The sequence below is a fragment of the Schistocerca cancellata genome, chromosome 3 (assembly GCF_023864275.1).
Source record: "Schistocerca cancellata isolate TAMUIC-IGC-003103 chromosome 3, iqSchCanc2.1, whole genome shotgun sequence".
Lineage (NCBI taxonomy): Eukaryota > Metazoa > Arthropoda > Insecta > Orthoptera > Acrididae > Schistocerca > Schistocerca cancellata.
This window is the reverse complement of record NC_064628.1, coordinates 593680826-593698929: the sequence shown is the minus strand read 5'-3', so window position 1 is coordinate 593698929 and position 18104 is coordinate 593680826. Positions and strand designations below refer to the sequence as shown.

The following is an 18104-nucleotide window of genomic DNA, read 5'->3' as shown; positions in this document are numbered from 1 at the left end:
CACTGATGTTGTCATTGAGCAGGTCACTACAATGATCGTTTCTGCAGTGGAAAATGCGATCCCTCGTTTTTTAGAGTGCCCCCTGCGAAAGACACTTCCTTGGGGTCGCCGGAAGTCACTGAGGCAATTAAAGAGTGTTGGCGAACTCTACAGCGACGTAACCAGCACCCTTCCCTAGAGCACTTAATAGCCTTTAAGCAACTCCGTGCCCACATTTGGCAGCTTATATAATGACAGAAACAGGAGTGCTGGGAGAGGTACGTGTCAACCATTGGGTGCCATGCGTCACCTTCCCAAGTCTGGACAAAGATCAGACATCTTTTTGGGTACCAGATCCCAACAGATGTCCCTGGCATTAACATCAGTGGTGTTTTAACTACCAATGCAAACATGATTGACGAGCACTTTGTCTAGCACTATGCTGGAGCCTCTGTATCAGAGAACTACCTCCCAACCTTTCGCACCCTCAAACTGCAGATGGAAAGGAAAGTCCTCTTGTTCATTACACGCCCCAGTGAACCCTATAAAGCCCCATTTACAGAGTGGGAGCTCCTCAGTGCCCTTGCACATTGCACCAACACAGCTCCTGGGCTGGATTGAATCCACAGTCATATGATTAAACATCTCTCGTGTCACTACAAGCGGCATCTCCGGAAGTGGTGCGATGGCACCTTTCCATTTCAATGGTGGGAGAGCACCATCATTCTGGTGCTCAAACGTGGTCAAAACCCGCTTGATGGGGATAGCTACTGGCCCATTAGCCTCACCATCTTTCTTTGTAAGCTGCTGGAACATATGGTGTGTCGGAGGTTGGGTTTGGGTCCTGGAGTCATGTGGCCTACTGGCTCCATATCAGGTCGGCTTCTGCCATGGTCGCTCTACCACTGACAATCTTGTGTCCATCGAGTCTGCCATCCGAGCAGCCTTTTCCAGATGCCAACATCTGGTTGCCGTCTTTTTTGACTTACGTAAAGCATACGACATGACCTGGCGACATCATATCCTTGCCACATTGTATGAGTGGGGTCTCTGGGGCCCGATCCTGATTTTTATCCAAAACTTCCTTGAGTGTGAGTCTATTTTTAGTGGGTATTAACAGTCTAGCATTAGCTGTAGGGCCATCAGTCTCACCTTCTCTGTATGCAGATGACTTCTGCATTTCGTACTGCTCCTCCAGTACTGGTGCTGCTGAGCGGCACTTGCAGGGAGCCATTCACAAGGCGCAGTCATGGGCTGTAGCCCACAGCTTCCAGTTTTCAGCTGCGAAGTCATGTGTTATGCGTTTCTGTCGCCGTCGCATCGTTCATCTGGAACCAGAACTTTACCTTAATGATGATCCACTCACTGTAGTGGAGACATATCAATTCTTAGGACTGGTTTTCAACACCTGATCGACTTTTCTACCTCACCTTCGTTAGCTTAACTGGAAATGCTGGCAGCATCTCGGTGCCCTCTGCTGCCTGAGTAACACCAATTGGGGTGCAGATCACTCTACGCTGCTGCAGCTCTACAGAGCTCTTGTTCAATCCTGCCTTGACCATGGGAGTCTGGCTGACTGTTCGGTGGCGCCCTCAGCATTGTATTTACTTGACCCAGTGCACGACTGTGGCATTCCCATAGCGATGGGAGCTTTTACAACGAGTCCAGTGACCAGTGTCCTGGTGGAGACCGGAGTCCCTCCATTGCAGTTTAGGCGTGCACAACTTCTGGCCAGTTATGTTGCACACGTACATAGTTCTTGTGCGCGTCCGAATTACTGTCTCCTTTTCCCATCTCCCGCATCGGCAGCCCAGGTCTAGGTTATGATTCCAGTTTGCATCCGGTCTCTTCTGTCTGAACTGGAGTCTTTCCTGTTACCACCTCTACTCAAGGTCCATTCACTTACACCTCTATGGTGTACACCTAGGCTGCAGATTCTTCTGGACCTTTAACATGGTCCTCAGGACTCCATTAACCCTGTGGTTCTCCAGTATCACTTCCTCTCAATTCTCAACATGTGCTGGAGCCATGAAGTGGTTTACACCAATGGCTCGATGGCTGATGGCCGCATAGGCTTTGCATATGTTCATGGAGGACATATTGAACAGCACTCCTTGCCAGATGGCTGCAGTGTTTTCACTGCAGAGCTGGCGGCCATATCTCATGCTCTTGAGCACATCCACTCGCGCCCTGGCGAGTCAGTTCTCCTGTGTACTGACTCCTTGAGCAGCCTACAAGCTATCGACCAGTGCTACCGTTGCCATCCTTTGGTGGCTTCCATTCAGAAGTCCTTTATGCCCTGGAATGGTCCCATCAGTCAGTGGTGTTTGTGTGGACCCAGGACACTTCGGAATCCCAGGCAATGAACTTGCCGACAGGCCACGTGGAAACCGCTTCTGGAGATGGGCATCTCGCAAACTTACCTGCATTCTGTCTCATGCCTCAGGGTTTTTTGGCTTTGGGAGACAGAACGGCATAACAGTACGCACAACAAACTTTGAATGTGTGGAAGTCTTCAATGCAGTCCTCTCGCAGGGAATCAGTTGTCCTCTGCCGGCTCTGCATTGGCCATATGTGGCTAACACATGGTTACCTCCTCTGTCGCAAGTACCCACCTCGGTGTCACTGTGACTCGCAAAGGACAGTTGTCCACCTCTTGCAGGACTGCCCACTTTTAGCCGCTATGTGGCGGACTTTTAACTTTCCCAGCACCCTACCTTCGGTGTTGGACGACAATGCCTCAACAGCAGCTTTAGTTTTACGTTTTATTTGTGAGGGTGGGTTTTATCATTTGATCCAAGTTTTAGTGCATGTCCTTTGTCCCTCTGTGTCCTCCATCCTAGTGCCTTTAGAGTGGAGCTTTTAATGTGTATCAGAGTGGCTGGCTTCTCCTTTTTATTCTCTGTCAGCCAGCCATGGTAATCTGCTCTCTTGTTTTGATCTCTTCTACATGTTTCTTGTGTCTCTCTGTGGTTTTCTTGTCCGATTTTGCCTATTTTCATGTTTGTTGCCCTTCTGTCTTTCTTGTGGTTTTCTCCTTTCTTCCAGCTGTGTTTTGTATGTCTTGATTATTTTACTCCCACCCTTGTGGAATTATTTTAATCAGAATGAGGGACCGATGACCTAGCAGTTTGGTCCCTCCCCCCACCCTCTCTTTTAAACCAACCAACCAACATCTACTAAAATAAAAAAAAATTGAAACTTTCACGGATGGTCTGAAAATGACAATCTAGCCTAAATGGATCCATCACATTAAAAACATTTGACAACTATAGCAGCAATCTGGATTTTATTACATAATGTCTCTAAGAGATATCTTCAATGTTGTGGGTACATGGAATCGCAAATTAAAACTTTATTATTACTGTTTTGAATACAATATGTACTCTGTATACTTAGCATCATGATCTGTGTATAAAGTTGATAACATTTCATGCATTTCACTTGTTTGCTTCTAGACACAGAAGTCACACTTTGAGCAGATTATTGGTGCTTTTCACACACTATTTTACAGACAGCCTTTTTACATTTATCACAGATGATGATGGTGATGGTGGTGATCATGACCATCTTGTTTTGTTTGAAATTGCCTGTTTGGGACTTCTTCTTTTTTTTCCCATCATACAGCTACTTATTTGTTAAATTGGCTTTCTTGCTCCTGTTCACTCTTTGTTGTTTCCCACTTGTGAGTTCATTTATCAAATAAAGAGTGAACACCTTTTTCCTATTTTTTGATTATTTGGTTACATTTATTGCGACCATGTCCAGAATATTGTAGAAGACATACGTCAGCCATATCGTGCAAGCAACCTTTGCCGGATTTTTACGAATGATTTGATCAATGGTGTCCACACTATATTTTGTGACACTAAAGAAGTAACATTTCCTGATTTGTTCTTTCCTTCTTTGCTCTCTGCTACTTCAGGATATAATGTGCTGAGAATGAGGACATTTGTATTCTTCTTCCCTGGGTAAACTGTCAGAGTGCACTGTGACTAATCAGTCTTTTTCAAGATGGTGATGAAATGTAAAACACAATTATATTCTCCACTCAGTATTGGATATCCTACTAAATATTGTTTTTTTCCCCACTAATGATTTATTCTGATTATGCTTCTTGATAAGCTGAAAAGGTAAGAAAAAAGTTGTCTGTTGTCACAATCCTTCCTTGGCTTTGAAATGGCTCCATGAGGTAAAGAATGACTGTTTACCCAGTGGCTGCTTGTTTGGTTGCCCATCTCCTACCAAGGTACAGGAAGGCACTGCAAATGTACTTTAGTGTCTCATCTGTAACTGTCCAATACTTGAATAATTATTTGTCAGGGTTGTTTAGCATAAACTGGGGTAAACCTGCACCTCGCTTTGGTTGAAAGTTACTGCTCTTCAATTTTAATATTTTCCATATTTCAGAAATAAGAGCTAACTTGCAAGAAAGGATGTTTAGAGCTTGGAGGTGACTTGCTTTCAAGCAGAGAAATCTGATTACTTTGCGTAATCTGTCTCTTGTTGTTTTTTCCCTGATTAATTAGACCCCGAAGTATGTGACCAATCCGAGAAAATGTCTTTTAGCGCAAAAGGCACCTTTAGTGTACATGATACCATTGTTGCCTCCAATTCCTTTGATGATAAGGTCCAAGTGGTCATTTTAATTTCATCATGAGCATTTCCTTCTGTGTGTTTTTTATTATCAGTATCAATTAATTAAAACACGTGGAAAGCCACTAATGATAGTCATTACCTCAGTGGCAGGCCTTCTCTCTCCTGTAAGGCATGCAAAGCAGCTCTTATTCTCAGCAATGGCTTGTTATGATCTTCCATTCCATCTCTTAACTGCCATCATTGCTGTTGTCCCTGTTGACTCCTGAGGCTGTCATGGTAAGAATTGAGGGGTGGCAGGGGGTGGGGGGGGGGGGGGGGAGAACATTTATTGATGGTAATTCCTCCTCAGTTTTGCTGTCTTCGTCAGTTGTCTCTGGCTGAAAATCACCATCTGAATCCAGCAAATCACTTTCTGGGTACTCAGGGATATGTAATATGCTCTTCATTAATAAGACCGCAAAAAAAGCACTGCTATGTGATGAAACAAGCAACAACAATAAAACATGAAATACGGCTGAAAACTTACAATATTCAGCATGGAAACATTTCTAACAATACATATGTCAGTGTTTGAAGCCATAGTTGTCAACCAAGGCTAAATACAACTATACAACTCAAGTACATTTGTGATTATGACACGCAATATTCTAAAAAGGAGTTACACCATGGTTAGTTAGTCCAATTGACCCTTCCCACTGTTCTGTATACACTTCATGAAATTTTTGTACAATTGTACGTATTCAGCAAATTGCTGTACAGTTGTCAAAAGTAGGAGAAATCAGGAAGTTTGGTCAAAAGATGTTAAATTTGGCACTTTACTATGGAAATAAAATTTGAACGTTGTCTTGACCATTTTCACTATCCTGCTGTTAACTGTGTGTTTCTTTTTCTATTTTTTTTTCCAGCCATATACATTCCTTGTGTCAACTGTGTAAGCTTATTCTTCAGTCTATTCCCTGTCTAACATCCTCTTCCAGGTATCCTTCAATTTCTCCACTCTTTCATCTTGTTCTATAAAAAATCAGTTAGTCCATTCTGACAGGTGGATTTTCCTGTGTAACTGGTTAAATTATTCTTTTAAAAAGTGTTGTTTCGGGTCATTATTAGTATAAACTCATCATATGAATCTGTTTGCTTGATTTGCCCTCATCTTCCTCCAACTAATTGAGGTGCGAAAATTGTACTTTTATTTGGGAGGAGTGAAGTTAAAATCCCGATCTGAATAGAAAGATAGGAGTGAAGTTACAATCCCTGTCTGAATAGAAAGGTTTAGGTTTCTGTAGTTTCACTGAGTTGATAACAACAAATACTAGGCTGATTCCTATTTGACCTTTTCTCTGTACCTGATGATCTAGTTGTGAGTGCGATGTTAAAGATTTATCTTCCTCCCTCCCTCATAGCCTTGACGTCATAGCTATGGAACCCTTTTCTGACCACCATGATTTATTTTTCTTTAGAATCTTCAATATGTTCAGTTCTGTTAGTAATTATACATTCAAAAAATTCTGTTTGTTAGATTCATCTCTCTGACTTCTTATCTCTCTCTCTCTCTCTCTCTCTCTGTCTCTTGTGGGGAACTCTTTAAGGCGTATTTAGCAGTTAGTGACTGGCAACCATGCAAGTAACAGGTGCCAGGTATGAGGATATTAAGAGAAACACTAAACAAATGGTAACTGGAGAAGGGTGGCAGGAGGCAGAGACAGATATGTGGGAAAGAAGTTATGGGTAAGTGTGTGTGTGTGTGTGTGTGTGTGTGTGTGTGTGTGTGTGTGTGTGTGTGTGTGTGTGTGTGCGCGCGCTCGTGTGCGTGTGCGCGCGCGCGTGCGTGCGGCCTTGGACAGGAGTTGATCTGGCATGATTTGTAGCTGAATGATGAAGTGGTCTTTGGTCACCTTTTAATGTTGGCCATTAATCTGGCTGGCTAGGTTTTCTCATTATAATACCCACATGTGGGGTAGTTCACAGAATCACCACCAGATGTCAGTGCTGGGGCAACAAGGTTCTTGCATAATAATATATCACCCTTTATGAACAAACACATGAGGCGTCAGTGCTCTGGGTGGAGATGTCTGTTGTTCCCATTTAGAGATGTGTGAAAATGAAAAAATTGAGATTTGAGCAGTGAATAAGTACTTCGTAAAGAAAAGTACAAAAGCAAAGGAAATTATGCCAATTTTCAAAATAAACTGTGGATGCTGCTCCTTCATAACTGTTGCTAAGTGAACAAACAAGTTTAACTTTGGTTGGGACAGCTTAGATAATGATCCACGTAATAGTCAGTCAAGATGTGCCACTTTCCCAGAAATTATTTCAAAGTGCACAAAATAGTCAGGAAGGATAACCCACAAAAAGAATGAGAAAGTGCTGAAACTCTAGGGATGTCTACTTAATTGGTGTATCACATTTTAATGGTGGAATTTGATATGAGAAAATGATTTACTAGATGGGTGCCGCAACTCTCAACCGTCGAGCAGGCACGCTGTTTCTCATATCATGAGTGGACACATAGTGTACTATGTATCCATGCAAAGAATAGCTTTCTTTATTTTGCCAGTGAGCAAAATCACAGTTTAATCCTAATTTAATTGATCAACAATTAAATAAACTTCCACTATATCATCTAAATCACTGCTAATGAAACAATAGTAAAATAATTTTTATTACGTCACTTTGTTGCTGCATACAAATGTTACCCCAGAGTAATGACCCACTCAAACCATTAAACAGTGCAGTTGTCTTAGAGTCAAGCCAGCTGCTTATTCTTACTAATTATCTTGGAGACAAATGCCTCATTGTGGAATTAGGGATTTGCTTGGAATATGGGTCATTTTCTCACCGGCATCATAAATTTTTTCTCAGCTAGATGACTGTTTATTCTATGTTACTGATGGTCACCTGGATGTAAGGCAACACAGCTTATCACTGTGTTAGCTGAAGTAATAATGAAGGAATATGCAAGGGCTCACAATTCTAAAGCATGAATGGAACAGTATAAGACAACATTATTTGAGGTTGGCGCACTTCATACATAGGTGTCCCTGCTTAAGAATTAATGCAGGATCAGAATAGAAATAGCTGAACAGTGTTTGAGCCATTTTCACAGCAACCACCAAGATTTTTTGTGCCAGTTTGTGACCACTGATGAAACCTGGATCCACTACAACACCCCAGATACAAAAGGAGCAGTATATTGATTCACCACCACCACCAAAGAAAACTAAGGTAATACTGTCAGCCAGAATGGTCATGGCATCAGCTTTCTGGGATGTGAAAGGGGTTCTGCTGATATGTTATCTTTCCACTAGTCAGAGAATTATGGGACAATATTACACTAAACTCATGGACCATCTACAGCACAAGATGTGTGAAAAAAGGCCAGGTTTGGGAAGCAAGACAGTCCTCTTCCTTCAAGACATGGCATGCCCACACATGAATGTCATTGCTGTGGCAAAAATACATGAGCTAAGATACAGATTGTTGCCACACCCACCTTATTCGTCTGATTTTCATCGGTGGATGGAGATTTCTTCAAATTAAGAACTGATGTCTGAAGTAGTTAGGTATTTTGCAGGCCTAGAGGAATCTCATTTTTGAGGTGGTTCAAGGCATTGGAGCATCACTGTGCCATGTATATTAATGTACATGGGGACTACATTGAAAAATAAAGTTTCAGTGAGATAAGGTGTTCTTTTCTGTTCTTTTGTGAGAAGTTTTCAAACTACCCTCATACATTGCTGTATAGAAGATGCAGCAAGATTGGTATGGGGTCCTTCAAAATGTGTGGCATTTGTGGCGTATCAAATTAAGACCTTCATTTTTTCAAAACATATTTGCAGAATACATAAATGTGTTCATCACAGCCTCCTATTTCAAGTATGGAAAGTGCCAAGTATATGACCACCTCTACTGCACTGCCATTCAAGTATGTTGTCTGTGGAATTTGTTGTGACTGCCTGACAAGACTCCACTTACATTTCACCAACATGTCAGATTTCCTCCTTAAACTTACGGTGTTGCGGTTTTTATTGAGAGACACAAATGATTTAAGATAAACCCAAATAAAAAATTCACATGTGGTTTAGTCAGATGACTGTGATGGCCATTGTTGGTCACTGTTAGGGAAAATGAGGGGGTTCAGAAACCATTTATGTAGCAACTCAGTTTTTCATGGGGAGTGTTGACAAGTGGCACGATCCTGCTGAAACCACAACACTTCAGTGACCATCAATTTGAAATGAAGTCACAGAAAAGGTCTTACCAATGCCCATTATTGGCTTCCATTAACTGTCACAACTCGTCCTGCCAGATGAAGCCACGCACCCAGAGGTCACATCAAATCATCACTCACTGTGGATGCATTTTCTTCTCTTGAGCTAAGCAAAATTTTTCTGTCCCCCAGATATAGCAGTTCAGTTTATTCACAAATCCATTTGAGTGGAAGTGCACATCCTCCCTAAAGATGACATTCCCCACAAAACAGTCGTCTTCCTGTCACCTTCTCTGAAATCAGTCAACAGAATGTCGCCTTTTCTCATGTTTGGTTTCTGTCAGATCTGCATCCATTGAATTTTGCAGTGGTGGTGTTGGAGATCTTAGAGTAATTTGGCATATTGAAGAATACCCTAACCTCAATTCTTGAAAATGGCAAAAAACTGATTTCACAGGACTGACAGCCACTCTATCACAAACCATGGCATTGTTTGATGCAGATTGGCCAGAATGAGGGAACACAGAACCATTAATGTTCATTGTTGAACCCATTTCATTGAATTTTACTATAAGTCTGTGAACTGTCAATTCATTCGGTGCTTCATTGCATCCTGGAATGGTGTGAAGATGTCATTAGTGCATAGCTTCCTTCAGTCTGATAAAATGTTTTTGCTGTTAGCGGATGCTGAACAATAGTAAACAGCTCCATGGCTAGACACAATGAAAATATGTGAGAAACTGAGACATGAGCAACAGTCAGAATGTTTATGGAAACCAAAATAATACTCAATGTTGTGGTCAACCAACAAACACAAATATACTATGCAGTTCAAAATTGATGTGCTTGTTGAAGACCCTTTACATATTATGCAACTGCTTTCACAGTGGCTCTGCCTTTGAGTAGATAGGAAATACCAGTGTCAGGGCTGGTATAAGAAGTGGATGGATGTTTTGGACAGGTCTTACATCTTGGCACATAGGACAGGGTTTGGAAGCTGGCAGAGAATAGGGGCAGTTGATACAGCAAAGGTTGGGAGAGATGGGAAGGATAGTGGGGAAGATAAATCGTTATTTCAATGGAACACTAGAAGCCTTGGTGGAGAACATGATTCAGTTGTCCCAGTGCTGGATATTATCAGGTTATGATGTAGGTGCTCCTTTGTGGTCTTGTCATTAGGGGTGTGAAGAGTATGTCTGTGTGTGGAGATAGGACATTGGAGATTTGTTTCTGAGCAAGATGCTTAGGTTGGTATCACTCTGTGAACATCTAAGAAGTCATTGATACAATGTATTTAAACTTTTTCTTATTTTTCAACACTTATTCAGAAAAAAAGCTTGCTTTGCTGCACATATTGATCTACTCAGTTATTAAATTACGTGATGTGGGGAATTGTTCACTCAGCACACAAAACGAAGTATTTTCATAAAACTTTGTAATACACATGTCTTTCCTCAGTTGTTCAAACACCCTGTAACATTATTACCATGTGTGTATGAACTCATATGTAATTTTTTGTGTTTCTGCATGATTAGTAGTTAGGCAAATAGTTAAATTGTTATAGCAGACATGCACTGCTTTTTTGTTTATTTTGTTGGAGTTGTGTTTGTGTTTTATTAAATTTATCAGCAGTGATAATCTTTGATGATGTTATTGCAAAGGGTTGGATACACTTAGTAAGTGAGAGGGGGCTAGTTTTAAAACCTTCAGCATAGATTTCTTTTCAGTTTTGGTACATAGTTAATATCATTTTTCTGTGTGTTGCCTTTTGTACAGGATGCGTACTTAAGTATTGCTGAAATACTACAACCTCATGCGTTTTTCTATTCAGTCTCAACAAAATTGGTTGACCATCATACACACCCAGTTGTTGCTGTGTACAAGGAAGACGAGTATTATTTCTTTGCAGGTTAGTTGAGTACTGTCTCATTTTATCATACTAGTGCAGGTTAGTTGGGTGCTGTCACATTTGACCATACTAGTCTTTGTATTTGAAATCCCAGTGGGAAATGCATGAAAGCTACGTACTTTTGTCATACTATGCTGGACCATTTTCTTTTACAAAAATTCTATTTAATTTAATTCACCTGCTTTTTTGATGTCGCATCCCTTAGTACTTTATTTTTTTCTCATTGTACTGCTATCTAATATGTAGAGGTTTTGATTTCTGAATAAGAGAATGTACCCTGTAGGCATATTTTGTGATCTTACCAAGACCTTTGAGTAGATCACCAAAATCTAATGCAGCAACTAAAATTGTTTGACAGTAAAGGAAGGCCTCTTTCCTGGACGGAATCATACCTTAACGATAGGAATCAGAATGTCATACAAACATATGATATTATAGGAATAAGACTAAATTTGGAGTGGGGAAATGATATATGATGTTCCACGAGGTTATCTGCTTGACCTGCCACTGTTCTTGGCCTGTATGTATGATTTACCAAAGTTATTGGAGGGCTCATCAAACACTCTGATGTTTGTTGATGACAGAAGTATACTCATTAATGTATCAAGGTCAGACACAGCCAGGAGAACAATGGAGCAGGCTTACCGTATTTACTCGAATCTAAGCCGCACTTTTTTTCCGGTTTTTGTAATCCAAAAAACCGCCTGCGGCTTAGAATCGAGTGCAAAGTACACGGAAGTTCTGAAAAATGTTGGTAGGTGCCGCCACAACTAACTTCTGCCATCGAATATATGTAGCGCTACAACAGGCATGTTTTGCAGGCACAAAGATAAATACTGGCGCCAAAACCTCTTCGTCAGTAAATAAATTTAAAAAAAAGGTTGAAAACGAGCTTTTTTTCTCCGCCCCGAGTTTCGACCACTGCACTTTCATACATTATCCAACGAAGTAAATAGAAATTTCGTATTGTTCATCTTCTAGCAGCATTTCAATGTACTACGAAAATCCGACTGGCAAGACTGTTTGGGATGTTTGTCAATATGGGAAACTTTACGTCCTGAATTTTTTCCTACCTGTGAGAAGCGATGGTTGCTACTAGGAACTTTTATGAATTGTGAATCACATGCAGTATTCTCTTCACAATAAGAATAATACGAATATAAACATTTTGCCATGTATTCTTTCGTGTTTGCTGCTGTCTCATTTAAATCCTGTCTGCCTAATAAACTACGAAACTACAGCGAGACAACAGCAAACGCGGAAGAATACACATATCATGTCATGTTCGTCATATTCGTATTATTCTTATGCCTAATAGTGATCCAGTCAGAAATGAAGCACGGCAGTTGACTAGATTTTTAAATCTAAGATGATTCTAATTTCTGTGCAGAATATAATGTACTAAAGAGGCGTCTGCAAAGATTTTCTAATGGTGAAAAATGTTCGCTAAACTCTCGTTCAGGACATCTTCCATCATATGCAGTCTATTATTTGGTTCTTGTTGATCATTATCAAATAAAGCAGCAGTGTAAGTAACCTCGCACAAGACCAAGCCACGCCGCGAGCGGCGACAGGCCGTAAACACTCATTATCAGAATGCGACAAACAATGCAAGACACAGTACAGTAATGCATTTTCAGCTTAGAGTGACGTAAACACATAACGGCACTTATCAGATCAAAGAAAAATAAGCAATCAATTCAAACCAGACGAAGCACGTGGAAAAGGAAGGGTACCCGTATAAATACGGACGGAGCGCCTGATGCATAGCAATGGCTACCTGGTAAAGCTTAACTGCTAAGCTTACGACTCGAACCAAACTACTGTAGCTGTATCGTCATTCATTCGACCTAAATTGTGTCTCGTATTATAATGGACCAACATTGTTTCGATTTGGAGGTGCGGCCTAAAACTTTTATCTCCCCTTGAATTTCGAGTCTCAAATTTCGGGTGCGGCTTAGATTCGGGAATTTTTTTTTTCCTTTATTTCGAGTCTCATTTTTAAGGTGCGGCTTAGATTCGAGTGCGGCTTAGATTCGAGTAAATACGGTACTCCTGGTACAAAGCAAGCAACTTAACTTTTAGTCTTATGACAGATCATACATACTATGTAGATCCAGACAAATAAAAATAACTTACAGGTGCCAAAGGTAGAGACCATTGTGCAGACACTGGATGAGTCTCAATTTGGAAGTTCCTGGGCACCCAATAACCCGAGGTGGTGCCAGCATATGTAGATCCTGCTTTGCATTCAGAACTCTTTGTGCTGACCTGCAGACATGGTTGCTAGCTTAACCTTACTCAGTATTGTCCTGTGGCACCATCTTTCAGGACAGTTCAGCGAAGGCTGAAAAAGAAATTATTTTGCAGAAGTGAACCATAAGAATATTGAGTAAAGTTGATAACTGAATATTTTGTTCAGGGATATAAGGATTCTTACATTGCAAATGTTCCATAATAGTATTTGTGGTTAGTAACAAAAGTGAACTTAGATGAACAGTACCATTCATAACAACAACACTACAAGTAAACATAATGTACAGTGTACTCTTCATCCCTGTCTACAAATCAAGAGATTTTTCTATTGAGTGAAGAAAGTCTAAAATGGGGTGCTGGTAGACATGAGGGAGGTAACTGAAAACCATCAGATGTTCAGAAACAAAGTAAAAGAATACCTCATTAGCATCTCCTCCTTCAATTTATCCCAGTATTTCAACTCAAAGAAATAGATTCTCTAATTTTTGTATAAGATTTTAACATTGAAAGTGTATATAGTACTTATAGTAGCCTTTGTGAATTTTCATAATGAATTTGTTCAAAGGATTAGATGATAAGAGCAGCTGGCTGAATAGCATAAGAAGAGGAGTGGTGGCTTTTTCCTTTTCCAACGTAGCTGTTTTTCTCCCCACATACACGCATAAAGTAATCTATGACTAATTGTCATAACTATCAGTTTGAGTAGATTAGTACTAGTCGTAATTTGTTGGTAATATACTTTACAGAAGTAGCTTCAGTTGGCTGCTTTGCATATTAATGTATAGCTTAACTCATTCCACATGCCTACAGGATGGGAGTTATGGAACACAATGTGGTATTAATTGAATGAAGTAAGTTTGAACCTCAGATCTTTGGATATATTGTCTCAAGTTTACTCAACTATCTGCTGAGTCACAGCTTTTAAAGCAACTAATGTAAAAAAATTAAACATTAATTCAGTTACTGTGTAAAGTGTAAAGGGAGAATAGAGAAAGGAGGTGGTAGTACCAGTGGTAATGTGGTAACTAAATTCTAAACTCCACTCCTCTGACTGATTGGGAAGATGAGGGAATAACTCATATCTTGGGAATGACTCATATCATATAGTATGAGTAATTGTGTAAGAACTTGTGAATTGTATGTTGTCGGCCGTGACTGTTTATAGTCATGCACTACATAGAGTTGAAGTTGTCAATGGAAAGTGTGGCTGATGGTTCATGGAAGAACACTGTTTAAAAGGCAGGCAAGTTGTGCAGTTTTGTCACTCCTTGGTTAGGTGGGCACACAGGAATGTTCAAAAGTTCCCTTCATAATTTTTTCATTTAATAAAACTCAGTTGTAAATACACAACACACACACACACACACACACACACACACACACACACACACACACACACAGATTTGGGGGGGGGGGGGGGGGAGATTTCAACACATTTATTTTCTTCTGTCTTTTGGCAGTACTGTGTCATATCCTTCTTGTTTTCCAGTATCAAACTTCATGTGGAAGTCAATAGCTTCATTACATGAAGCCTCAAGAAAAATACGGAAGAAATGATCGTATTAACTTAGTTTAAAATGTTGTTAGTGCTTAAATGGCCAATAATACAACTATATACAGATTTGGCAGTATAGTACAGGCTAACTTCCCGTGTTCTTCTGTGACAAATGTTGTCACACCAATTACTCTTTTCTTGTGCATCAGCAGCCTTCCCATCTGTCATGGTGGATATACATAAGCCAATGAATTAAAGGGGGATTGAGTGGCTGTTCACTACCTACTTTCAGATGACAAAATTCCAAATACTGATGACAATATAATGTGATTGGATGGATAAAAAAATCTACTCACCAAGCGGTGGCAGAACATGCACATTATGTTGTCAAAAATGGCTTGTTTTCGTTGTTATAAATACCGATGACAGGAACATTTAAAAGAAGAAAAAAAACTGCTCCTAGCTTTCGGGATCTTCATGTTCCATCATTGGGGAGGGAGAGGTATTGTTTAGGGAAGGTCAGACAGGAGGGGCAGATCACTTGGATCCCAGATTGAGAGGGACATAGATCAGTATCACCTTCACAAACAAGTCTTACAGCTGCACTTACCAACATTGGTAGTATATGTGGTTGAAGTGTGATAAAGGTGGCCACTCATTATGGAACCTTATAGTGATCCAGGTATTTGCCAGCATTTATTCCACAATTAATGCATGCTTTCACCTTTTTTGTTTTCTTCAGAGAGTTCTAAACCAGATTCTCAGTTACGCAGAGCATCCCAAATAGATGCCGGAAGGTGGTATCTTAAGATTTCAAAATCTATTGCAATATAATTTGAACATTGGATTAAATGGTGCAACTGAGAGGAGTACATATTTACTACACTACACCATAAGCTAGGTTACTAAATATATTTTTAAGCCATCTCAAGTTATTTTTCCAGTGCTACAAAATTTTATGTCAGATACCAATATAAGGATGGTAGTATCCACTACTTAACATTTACAGACATACCTGTTCTAACACCTATTCTTAACCCAACAGAATCTTAAGAAATCTGAAACCCTTCTGCATTTTCCATGAAGTGAAATTGTTATTGGTGTATGTTTATACTCGAATTAATAAAGGGGGTCCAAAAATAAGATATGGGAACTATGAGGATGTTCTGTTAGCAACCAAAAACTGCTATCCAGCATTGTCAATGTTTATCAAGTGAAAGTACACTAGTATTTCAACAAATACTTAACAATTTCTGACATTGATCTCTTTTTAAATCGATGTACTTCATCCAATATATGTTGAATGTATAGATTCTGGAATGCCAATAAATTATCTACCAATAATTGCTGCACCTCTTAAAGTCAGATTTGTGGTGCCAAACCTCAAGCAACATGTAATTTGTCTTCTAAATTGGGTGCGGCAGAATGGCACCTTCAGAAGGTGAAATATTAGAGACAAATTTTTAAATGAAAAATCTATTCCTAACTTGAAATGTCACAGAGCTTCCTATTACTCAATAAACTGACCATTTTATGCAAATCTCCACTCAAAAATCCATTTTATTTGTATTTGTCTTGACAATTTCGTAAGTTAGGAATTATTTTATCACTTTCATATGTGTGTGTTAGCAGTATTAAAATTTAATCTGCTGAAGTTATGTACTGGCCAGCCATTCTATCTCCATGTGATTTTACAGTAATTGCAAGTGAATTCTTCTTTTGATACATTTCTTTAAGGATTGTGGTACTGCCATCTAGTTAGATTATGTGAATCGTTTGCTGATTTACTACCATAATGTGTAAGTAGTCTCGTACTTTTGCTGCTATTATAAATAGTCAAATGATCACATTATTGTCACCTTTTTTTGTACGATAAACAACTCATAAGTTATCATTAAAAGTTCTTGGGATAAAATATTTAATTTTAAGTAATAAATATTTTGGAAATTCAGGTAAAGATCCTACTTTCGTTCCTACACGTACAGCAATAGCACAGATATCTAAGAACATTTCAGCTAGAGATGCTAAAACATACCACATGCTTTTTTTCACTTCTGACTACTATCTTTCTTTTTTGTATTAGCTTGTCATTCCATTTATAGTTAGTATCAAAGTGTTACAAATATAGTGGATTATATTTATAACAATATTTTGACTAGATCCAACATTCTTTTTTTAAGTATTTTACTTTGCAGTAAAATGCACCAAAATTTATTAGCCTTTAGTCATTACTTTTGCTGAAATAAATTACACTGTACAACTTGGGGTAGTATAAAAACTTGGCCTCTCCTTAAAATTGATTGCCACCCCCACTTTAACCCTGTCTGTTCCTAAAATTTTAACAATTCTAAACCTCTTCAGGTATTGGTTACTGTCTGTCCCTCTGTTATACTGTTCTCAACGATTTAATCCAGCAGATTATGGTAACTCAATCAAGCTTCCCTAACAGGCATCTAAAAATGCATGATCAGATAGTCAATGGTTCCTTAAATTCCTAGATGGGATCACAATTTCACCTACATGATCAAATCTAATAGAACGCTCAGAATTTTAACTCGCAGCTTAGGTGCTTGTTGGTTCTGTCAGTTTGGTTCAATATCTTGACTCATCTGTGATCATTTTAAGATGACAGATCAACTTCACTGCTGACAGTCTCATACTACAACACCATAGAACCATTTACCGTGGACAAAAGAATGGCATTTTTAGTACTTGTAACAATAGTTAAGTATTTGTAGATGACTGTCATGACATTTCTGGGCAGCCAACTTTTCTGCTCCAGGTGCTAATTTTCTGCCCGCATGTTGCTCTTCAGTTTCTGTCTTCAAGTCACTTCTTCCTTCAATAAACACATCTACAACACGTTTTATTTCCATGGTTGATATATGAAACAAAAAATACATAAACATATGGCGGTTATTCGGGAAGTAAGGTCCGAATCACTGTAGCTAATTGAATATTGTGTGAACATTGAAACACTCATGTGCACAGACTCCCAGCATGCCTTGCCTGTCAGACGATGGCATTTACTTTGGCACTGTCACAGTGTGCTGTTTACAGTGTCAGCTCAAACAATTTTAAAAAATTGATCAGGTCACCAACTGTGAAATATGGTCAGTGATTTGGTTTTGACAGCAAGGAACATTACAGCAGCAGAAATTCACAGAGAGAGAAGTGAGGTGTGTTGCCCCAATTTGATGAGTGACAGCAAAGTGCCTAAGTTTGTGAGAACTTTCAGGTATGCACAGGGAAATGTCAATGATTAACTGCAATCAGGTCAACCATTAGTGATCTCATTTGGTCAAAGCCATGGACGAAAAGATTTGTGAATATCAGTGAGTCATAATTTTCACTTGTTCTACAAAGTAAAGGAGTTTCTCGGCAGCAAGTACTTTGCAATAGCTGGCAAGGTGAAAGAAGCACTTGACTGGTTACCCTCAAGGCAGCAGACATTTATGGGTTAGGAATACAAAAGCTTGTAGAGTACTATGACAAATATTGAAACAAAAATGAAAACTGTGTAAAAAAATAAATGTGTAAAAATTTAAAAACAGTTTTTTGAAAAAAAGAAATAAAAAATCTGATATGATTTAGGTCTTATAAGAAATCTGACCGTACTGTCTGAATAACCCTCGTATAATGATACTGGCAGATATATT

The 18104-nt window shown here is 39.4% G+C and overlaps 1 protein-coding gene across 3 annotated transcripts in view; it reads left to right on the top strand.

Annotated features, from left to right (window-relative positions):
• LOC126175460 (protein disulfide-isomerase TMX3) overlaps nucleotides 1–18104 on the top strand; it is a 352285-nt gene that overhangs the window by 118174 nt on the left and 216007 nt on the right. For all 3 annotated transcript variants that reach the window (XM_049922268.1, XM_049922267.1, XM_049922266.1), the window contains exon 6: nucleotides 10562–10694. In XM_049922268.1, coding sequence (XP_049778225.1) covers nucleotides 10562–10694 — 133 coding nt within the window. The remainder of the gene's footprint in view (nucleotides 1–10561; nucleotides 10695–18104) is intronic.